This window comes from Phaethon lepturus, unplaced genomic scaffold (genome assembly GCF_000687285.1).
Source record: "Phaethon lepturus isolate BGI_N335 unplaced genomic scaffold, ASM68728v1 scaffold41548, whole genome shotgun sequence".
Taxonomy (NCBI): domain Eukaryota; kingdom Metazoa; phylum Chordata; class Aves; order Phaethontiformes; family Phaethontidae; genus Phaethon; species Phaethon lepturus.
The window spans coordinates 1-9,447 of record NW_010560734.1 but is presented as its reverse complement, the minus strand read 5'-3'; the positions used below and the strand labels follow the sequence as shown (position 1 = coordinate 9,447).

The 9,447-nt window shown below is 40.6% G+C and overlaps 1 protein-coding gene across 1 annotated transcript; it reads right to left on the bottom strand.

Annotated features, from left to right (window-relative positions):
- Positions 1-1,669: 1,669 nt before the first annotated feature.
- LOC104625966 (chromosome unknown open reading frame, human C6orf62) lies at positions 1,670-8,369 on the bottom strand. Its single transcript, XM_010293751.1, has 5 exons — positions 7,330-8,369; positions 5,175-5,351; positions 4,480-4,602; positions 3,485-3,619; positions 1,670-2,941 (listed from the first exon to the last, which is right to left on the bottom strand). The coding sequence occupies exons 1-5, from the start codon at positions 7,456-7,458 to the stop codon at positions 2,816-2,818; spliced, it is 690 nt and encodes a 229-aa protein (XP_010292053.1). The 5' UTR covers positions 7,459-8,369; the 3' UTR covers positions 1,670-2,815.
- Positions 8,370-9,447: the final 1,078 nt, after the last annotated feature.

Genomic DNA, 9,447 nt, shown 5'->3' with positions numbered 1-9,447 from the left:
ACCCAACAAATCACTTAATACAGCAATTTTAGTATAAGGCAATAGCTTTTAAGAAACAATTTGTGCTTTGTTTGTGACAAAGGGCATCCACTGCAAACTAGCTACAGGCCTATCACATTTGGGCAATGCTTGTACAAGCAGTTCTGTCCATCTTCACTGTATTTTTGATAACATTTGTGCAGCTGAAAAAGCTTGAAAAGCAATGGGAAACTATACAGCCATGTACAGGCTCGGACACTTAAGTTTTTCCTCATCATCTGGGAAGCACCCGACACAAGCCTTCCTTCGCTAGAGACTTCGTTTAGGTAAAAGATTTAATGGGCTTCTGCCTACTTCATTTTGCTGCCTCCACATGTATCCCTGCGCCATTCACACTTGCCTACCAAAAAGCCACTAAGCTGACACAAAGAGGGCCTGAAACCAAAATCTAGACACTGTGAAGTGCTTCCATTCACTTCTGAAGGGCATTTTGCTGAAGAATACTCTGAGATTGAACTAGAAGCTCTATTGAGAAAGAGCAGGATGACTTCAAGTTTAATCTTTGCCCTTTGAAAGTCAACCTGTTGAAGTGGAGGAAGAGATACCTTTCAAAGACACCAGATGTCTGCAGAACAAATTCTCATATTCTCCCAGAGATTCTCATGCTCTGAAGCCTGTTGTTCTCCCTTATCTTTTTTTCACAACTTACACAATGCAGATGGCTGTAAAAAAATCTGATAGCACAGCAAAAGCACGACATTTGTTAGCTGGGTAGAAGAGACCACATTCAACATAACTGGCATTATACAACTATGTTCTCCCAAAAAAGCACAGTATTTAACTCTGGGATCACTGTCACGAAGAACAAATGAGTAGCCTGCGCATCTTACACATCCCATACAAAATTAAAAAAAGCAATTAAACTGAACAGGTTGTTCCCTGCAAGACAGAGAATTAAAGTTCAAGATCATACCACTGCCAACACTTAAAAAGCATTGCACACAGCCACTCAGGCCAACATCTTAAGAAGCCAGAATGAAATAAAACAAAATTCCTGATGTGAGACCTACTAAGTCATTTGCTTTGCTAACCAAACTAACTATGGCCATATTCTCACTACTGTGAGATGATGTCCAAAATGACAAGTTAAGAAACAGAAGGGATTGCATTTAAGCAGCAAAATCCAAACTCATGAAACCGGAATGTTCAAGACCCTACAAGACCTCTCTCAAGCATCATGTGGACACTTGGTATTATCCTACAAGCCGTTCAAAGAAAGGTCACTTAAAGCTGGGAAATTTTAAGTACTAATAGCAGGTATGGTGGTTACTAAGTATTCTAGAAGTCAGCATTCTGTAAAGCAGCATTTTCAAGATACTTCTTTGTAACTTAAGGACTTTATTAATGTGAAGTGGCAGCTTTCAGGAAGCACTTTTCCAGGGTGATCCAGTTTAACCTGTAGGACCTTATGACCAAAGAACTAAAAATATCCATGTACCAATACAATAGTATGCTAGTAATTCGATTGTTTGACAGCTGCTTTTGAAAACAGACATTGCCCACATATGTAACACCACTTTTGCCACTAATCTTTGTTAATACCATTTTACAGTCTGTACATTCTCCGTTTGCAACGGATGACAAGATGTAAGACACTAAAATTCAATTAATAGGATTTCCATAAAGCCAGTCATCTTTCACCTAATTTATTTAAGTTCCAATTTTTTCCAATTCCAAACAAAAGCTAAATACAAGTTTTAAACAGGTAAGCACTAGTTTTATCCAAAGGGAGCAGGCTTATGCAGTTTTTACTCAAGTACTCAACCCTTAAGCAGAGCCTTCTTTGTCTTCAAAGCTATACAGTAGTCTTCCTTTTATCATTGCACAATCTTAAAATGTGTCAGAACCAACTTTCGACACTCCAAAAACTATTTTACATTGGTTATATCTATTCCAAAAGAAAAAACCTCAATGGATTTTCCATAAGAAATGTTTTAGAAACCAGTATTTCCTGCACAGTTCACCTGCCAGTTTACAAGTCTCAACTCTCAAGAAAAAAAAAATAATCCTCTACCAACATTGTTTCTGCAGCTATTATTTTACTTTATTTTTAGCTGCTTTAGCGGCTTCAGACTCCAGGTCCGCCTCATCTGTATAAATGCATCCAACTCAAAAGAATACTTTCATACAGTTATACAGCAACTTGGGGAAAGAGATCCAAAACAAAAGTGCCAGTAAACTTAGACATGGCCCAGCAAAATTAAAGCGGCAAAAAATGCCTAGACATTAAATGAGATGCTTTTTTTTTAAAGAAGGATTTCTTTCCCACATTTACTTCCTATTGTAATAGCCACTTTTCCGTTCATTACAATGAATGATAGTGCTCTTTGATACAATCATTAACAGCAAAGCTGTAAGGCTTTTATACCCGTTACATTCACTTCTCACCCTCCAATACTGATGGTTAACATTATAGATGTTAGGGGGCATGACCAGCACAAATGGGAACACCACCACAAATGATCACCTTGTGCTTTTAGGTACACTTGTTTCAGTGTACAGTCCCTTCATTTCACATTTTAGGAAGATGCTGATGCAGTGCAGAAGCGTGCAGCGCATCTTCTCTTTCACAAGGTCCATGGAGAAAACATCTAAAAAAAATTGTAAAGTTCTGAGATACAAATGACAAAAAAAATCCAGGATGATCAAGTTTCACAATGTATAGTGTTCTGAACATGAGTCCGTTTTCTTCTAAATTCTGAAAGAATAAAGTGGTGAGGAAAGTGAAAATCCACTGCTGCATTCTGTGATCTTCCCCATTTTGCTGGCCAGCACCTTACTCTGGCATGTAAGGACGGAGGTGATCCTCTATGGTACCAACCGTCCAGTGAGTGAGCTGCTCCTGCGGCAGGTACAGGCAGATGCTGCATAACTTGAAGATTGTAGCTTTGTTTTTTGGAGTCTAGAGGCAAAGAAAACCCAAAGAAAAGCTATTAAACATGAAAGTTAACTCAAGACTAATAGGCAGGCCCCCAGCAGATTGAGCCCAATTATTAGCTTGCTGCTGGTTGTGGAGGAATGTAAGACATTTAAAAGCCACTATTTCATCCATATGAACAGCCTGAACTCAAAATCACTCTGCAACCTCCACTGCCTAAAATATTTTCACTATTCTGTTCATTCTTCCCTTGAGTAATTTCTGTAGTATCACCCAAATCAAGCCAATGTTTTAGTTTTCCAAAACATTAAGTCTATTTTAGAGCTTAATTTTTAGTACAAGAACATTACATTAATTCTATGTTAACACATCTGTGGCCTGTAGCTATTTTTTGCATTTGTGAATCCTATTTATAGCGTAAGTTTCAGAGGAAACTGATGAAATGCAAGCATGAACGCAAGATCAATTTTTCTACTTGCGTATTTTGCAATAGTCACTGATGTTCCACAGAAGAAAAAACATTTTATGATTAAAACACACTTGTTAAAAAGGACAAAATAAACTTACCTGCAAGTGCTGTCTGTCAATGAAGAGAAACACTGACTGGTTAGGGTTGTTGACAACAATTCCAGTCTTGTCCTTTCGGCTCAGAACATGCAGAAACTGTTTTTCATAGTCACCATGATGAAACTCAAACTTGGCCTGCATTGTGTGAGGGAGGGGAATACAGTATTTATTAAGATAAAGCCCACATTTAACCAATTCATTTTCTTCAATGTGGGGCTTTACAGTCAACTTTGTTTCTTTTTCTCATCTATGAAAAACAGAAGTTGGGGACCACAGCAACAACACCGCACTTGAGTCTTGGCACAATTTAACACAGACATTAGTCATTGCAATGACATATTAACAATTCAAAAGGTACAACTTTAACTACATGTATAAAACCAGATTTAGCCTGTTCCATCAGAACATCCCTATGCATCAACAGTACAGCACATTTCTTCCAGTAACTGTCTATTGTTGCAGAACCAGCAAAGACATGTACAATACATGTACATTCAGATTTCTGAACAATGTTAAACAGCTAAAGCTGGCTACTGAAAAATAATCTAAAACATTTCAAATTTATTTTGAGGTAAAATTATGATGCAAGGATTCCATCCATCTCAGACCCTCTTCCATCTGACAAAATACAGCAACTTGGGATACACAGAGTGTCATGACACCATCATATTTAGACAAAGACTTAATTATACTAAGAGCCGTATCTAATCCAATTCTACAAATAGTAACATGATATATTTATTTACACATAAATGTCACTTGCAAAGGACCTTCAGATGCTTAAATTTCAGAAATGATAATATAACAGCACATAAAGATAGGAAGCAGAATATGGCATTCCAAATATTGACTGCTTTATAAATAAAACCAGCCAGCATACTTTCTAACACCCACAGAAGTGGCACACCTTATCAACTTGTTGGTTAAAAACAGAGTACTTATCCTTGCCTCCAAGTGTAAGTTACTTATTGAAGTTAAAAAACAAAAACAAATACCTGAACAGGCCTAAAGGGTTCATCAGATCCCTTCCACCGAGAAAACAGGAGACAGACTATCTTCTCAATATCATTACGAGGCCAAAGAATGAAGTCCATCTCCTGGGTACAGCCGATCACATCCTGTAAGCAGTAAAGTTCTGTACTTATATTCCCTCCACTAGCTGAAGATACAGACAAGCAACTTACCTATACAGGCACATAATTAGAAGGTGGTACTTATTACCACATTTGTGCAATTTCCCATTTGTATTACTCCTAGGACAAGTCTTCCTTGCCTTCCACTGAGTTTTAGTATCAGTATCCAGTTAGCATAAATTCCAACTTGAAGAAAACATTAGCAAAGGTTGTCTATCTTCCAATATTCATACAGCAAAACCACTTAGTTGTACAGCAAGAGCTGTTGCAAGAATTAACACATGCCTACCAAAGGACAAAGATGGCTAGAAGATATAATTCAAGGCATATTTGAATGAGAGAGATGAACGGTAAAGCTGGAGCACTACATCTTTAAACTGACTTCAGAATACATATGCCATTAGCCTTCAAACTAGGCCCCATGAACACATGCCCTCAGAACCCTCATGCAGCAGAAGAGTTCAGAAAAAGCCAGCAGGATTAGCCTTAACATTCACAAAGAAAAGCAAAGTGTTGAAAACAAACTAAAATTCAGCAAGCACAAAGAGTAACTTTACCCTGCGCATAGACTGGTAGCGGGGTGCATGAAGCTGTACTACATCCTTCTGCAGAAGCTCTAAGGAACTTTCCAAAGAATAGCTGGAATCCCGCACACCTTTCAGGATATTTTCTTCATAATTATTGGTCATGACTGGTATCACTTCAGACACTTCAAAAAGCGCTGACTTTTTCTTCTAAAAAAAAAAGCACAGGTTACATTAAGATCACAATCCGTTCTAGGTAATTACAGATAAGGTATTCTTTATTTCAGAATTTGTGATTTTCTGTTAGCATTTATGTATGAAGTGCACATCACGCAAGTTAGAACTTTGGTAGAAACCACACTAAAATTTACATGCAAAGTGTTATAAATTGTAAACAGAATCAGTCCAACAACTTTTTTTTTTTTAAGAAGTTTAACATGTTTTTGTAGTCTCCAAAAATGCAGATTTACACGCCAATCTTGCAAACATTAAAGCTGCGTCTAAACATTAACAGAACTGCCCTTTCCTCAGTTAGAATACATGACTTCGGGCTGACCAAGAGCCCCCTGTAAGCTTCTCTTTGCAAATAAAGTTACACTCCACCCCCACCCCACTCTTTGAAATCCTTTAAAGTTGGCCTTTTATGAAAAGTAAAGTCCTCCAGTGCAACAGTTGGTAACAGTGGGTGATCAAGATCCAATCTGTAGTTAGTTACAAGTATAGCCTTCTCAAAGTAGGACTATTTTGATTTGCTAAATAACTTCTGTATTTCAGTATCTTTCAAGCAAGGCCAAAACATTATGGGGAATTTGGAAGAACAGTTTTTGCTGTATGTAAAAATCGCTTAAAGTTGTATGTCTGCTGCTAACAGCTTTCTTATAGGTCAAGATTTCTCTTGAGCTATTTAACAACTACATGACAGACAAAGCATATTTTATCAAAACACTCTCCACATCCCCAGCCAGAACACACGTAACAGACAACTATTTGCTAACCGAGCTAGGCTGAACTAAACTCCTACTTTAAGCAAACTGGCACTGGATGGACATCTTCAGTTCACTGTGATAAATCCTATAAAATTTGCTTATGGAACAGGCATTTGCAAAGAATTTCTACACAGCAGCCAGAAAGCAGTATGAATGCTCCAACTAAAACCACTGAAGTCATCTAACCTAAGAAAATCTAATGGTTACCACTGCTTAAACATTCATACTTCTCTTTATTAATATGAGACAGTACCAAGAAATTACCTCTCACCATATCCATCTCTGTTTGCATTAGAACTGATGAACAAAGGCAAATTAAACTTAGGAATTTTAAGGAAACTTAAAGTTCAAAGAACAGAGTCTTCATTAAAAAACACGTAACTATTACATTCAATGCAAAAACTTTACATTTGAGGGTGATTAAACAATTTCAGTGCTCATCTACATGCATTTCCTGCATTAGGTACTCAAGCTGCCACTTGCTTCTATCTTCACTTCCTCATCATTTGTTCAGCACAGTCACTTACTACAAGCATCTACTTTTCTTCACCACCTGTGGATGGAAGCTCTCCTACAATTTTGGATCTACAGTAGCTTTAGAAATACTACCAGGCTCCCCACCCTGGCCCAGACACACAGCAGGCAAGGCAGCCAAGCAAATAAAGACCTCTTCTTTTCCCTCCCACTCCCTTTCAAAATGGTAGCAGCAGTTTCACATTTGCCTGCATGCTCGATCCATTTTAACACTGCATTTTTCAACTTCTTCCTTCAACTGCCAGGTTCTCCCTTCTGCTTTAACCAGATAAACGCAGTAACTTCAGCAATCACTCCAGCCAGGTCTCTCTTTTCAACTCACCTCTTCACAGCCAACAATGATACAATTCAGACCCCAATGAGGCTTAACGAATTACAGTATTAACTTAGAAAAAGTATCTACTCAATACAGAAGTTACCAAGTCATCATTTGAGGAGGCACTGGCACCCTCTGCATTACATAACTACAAACACACAAAAAGCCAAAATGACAAACATGAACTAAATATATATTACAGCAATTAGCTATTTAAAAGCAGCTTAAAAGTCAATGGAATCTATTAAGGATAAACCATAAGACGCCATCAGGCAGCAAGATTTTGCACGGCATAGTTAACGTGCATTGCAAGAGGCAACACAGTAAGACAGAAACATTAAAACCAAGTTACCTTGTCTTTGAACACAAAGGCAATGTACATCTTGAAGTCAAACTGGTCAGCTAAAGATTCTTTTTTCTTTCTAAGCTGAGCACGAAGTCTGTTTAGAGCTTGTTTCTTCCGGGAGTTTGGGTCCCCCATTTTGTAATACAGGTGGTACTAAAGCCTTTGGAAACTGTCGCTAAACTATGGGCACCTTTTCATAAGACTCAAGTACAACAGAAACAAGCCGTTTTATTCCTGCTAATACGACTTAACAGATAAAACGCGAATGTAACCAAAACCACACCTCAGGCAATATTTTACGAGAATGTCGTATTGGAGGGGTCAAGAAACAAAGTAAGCAGTTGTCCAGCCATGGCTGGACAAAAGGTTTTAAAATAAACCAAGAAAAAAAAAAATTTGAAGAAAAAAAAATTGAACAGTTTAGCCGGAGTAAGTGGGTAAGAATGAAAAAACCCCAACGAATCTTATCACAATTTATGTGTACAATAAAAAGCAACTGGCACAAGCCCAATCCATGGGGGGTGGGGGGGGTATTTTTGCTCTGCTTACAAAAAAAAGCTGAAATTACAAATTGCCTTTTACCCCAGCCAGATTCATGACTCTACTGATAATTATTCTCACCTTTCCACTATTGCTATGTTGCCCGACTTTTTTTTTCTTTAGAATTATTACACTTGGTGGAGAGCAGAGAAAAAGGTGCAAAGGAGGAATGCACATCCTGGGAGATACGCGATTTCTCTGCCAACAACAAAGTCAACTACAGACAACGCAGTGCTGGTTTGCAGGGGAGCAAAGAGAAAAAACAGCGGAGTCATTTCTAACTTCATCCTGCTCATCATCAGGCACATCACTGCCCTGAGGCTACTGCTGCCAAAGAGAAGAGGGATCATGATGGCCATAGACGAGGGGCGGGCAAGGGGTTCAAAGACAGTATTATCTCACCTAGAGACTAAAACCCAAACCAGTGCTCCAAACCCGGGTTCTTTACCAGTGGGGGAGAGCCCTACATCCCCCAACCCTCACACGTTCCCTGGGCTGCTGATCCCCCGGGGATCCTTCTCTCTCTGCTGCTGCGCTCCACAGTGAGCACGGTTAGCCGAGGCTGGGCATGGCCAACACCTTTCGCTTCTCCTTAGGCCCCTCTCCACACAGGAGGGCAGAGGCTGCAGCGGGCAGCCTGTACCCAAGGCAGCCGGACACTCACGGTCGCACGGCGTCTCCCCTCTCACTTCATGGTCACCACTTGGAAAACATGGAGAGTTTAGCTCCTGCTTTTCTCGCAGAACACGTTTCCGGTGTTCAAAAAAAAAATTTTTTTTTTGCACGGTTTTTTAATTGCAAGCCTAGGTTGCAAGTTTAAACCTCTAAAACACCCTCCCCCTGAAAAGCAAATCCCCAATCATCAGGTTATTTTTTTCCTCTCTCCAGACATTTTCCCCCCCTCAGGTGTTTGATTAGTCGGGGTTAAAAGTTTTTAGGTTAGCAAATCTGCCGAACCAAGTTAAGAAGAGGGGAAAAAATATTCCCCCCTCCTCTCTTGACAAAAAGAAAAATAAGAAAAAGAAAGGAAAACAAACCCCAAAAAAAGGAACCCCTCCTAAAACTTCCCTCCCACTGAAGCAAGAGACTGAGAAACTCCGGCAAGAGACCAAGACCGTGGCCCGCTCGCTACCCGCAGCCGGCGGGCGCAGGAGGAGCAGTGGAGGCGGCGGCGCTGCTAGCAGCACGGAGAGGAGCCATGTCAAGATAAAGCCACGAAGCCGCGGAGCCCCCCCATCCCTGCTGCAGTGGACACGGTGACCGGGCCGCCCGCTCTGCCGCTGCTCAGCCCCAACCTGGTCCCCATAGTCTAGCTCAGCGCCCCGGTGCCGGGGAGTGGGGAAATGGTGGCGGAGAGAGGAAGAGGAGAAGGAGGAAGAGGCGACGGCGGTGGCAGCAGCGGAAGGAGGAGGAGGAGACGGCGGCGGATCCCTGCGCTAAAGGCTCCTACGGAGGGCGGCGGGCATATAGATCCCGGAGCGGCGGCGGAGGACGGCCGAGAGAAAGATGAAAGGGCTGAGGAGAGCCTGTCTTGGGCTAGGCGGTCCCGGAACGTCCTCGAAGGCGACGGCAGGAGCGCCTCGG

What these genes read in the sequence shown, in the direction of transcription:
- LOC104625966 (XM_010293751.1), bottom strand. Translation starts at nt 7,458, where the DNA reads ATGGGGGACCCAAACTCCCGGAAGAAACAAGCTCTAAACAGACTTCGT. An exon ending in CCTTTGTGTTCAAAGACAAG is followed by an intron (nt 5,352 to 7,329) that starts GTAACTTGGTTT and finishes TTTTTTTTTTAG; the next exon opens with AAGAAAAAGTCAGCGCTTTT. An exon ending in AACCCTTTAGGCCTGTTCAG is followed by an intron (nt 3,620 to 4,479) that starts GTATTTGTTTTT and finishes CACACAATGCAG; the next exon opens with GCCAAGTTTGAGTTTCATCA.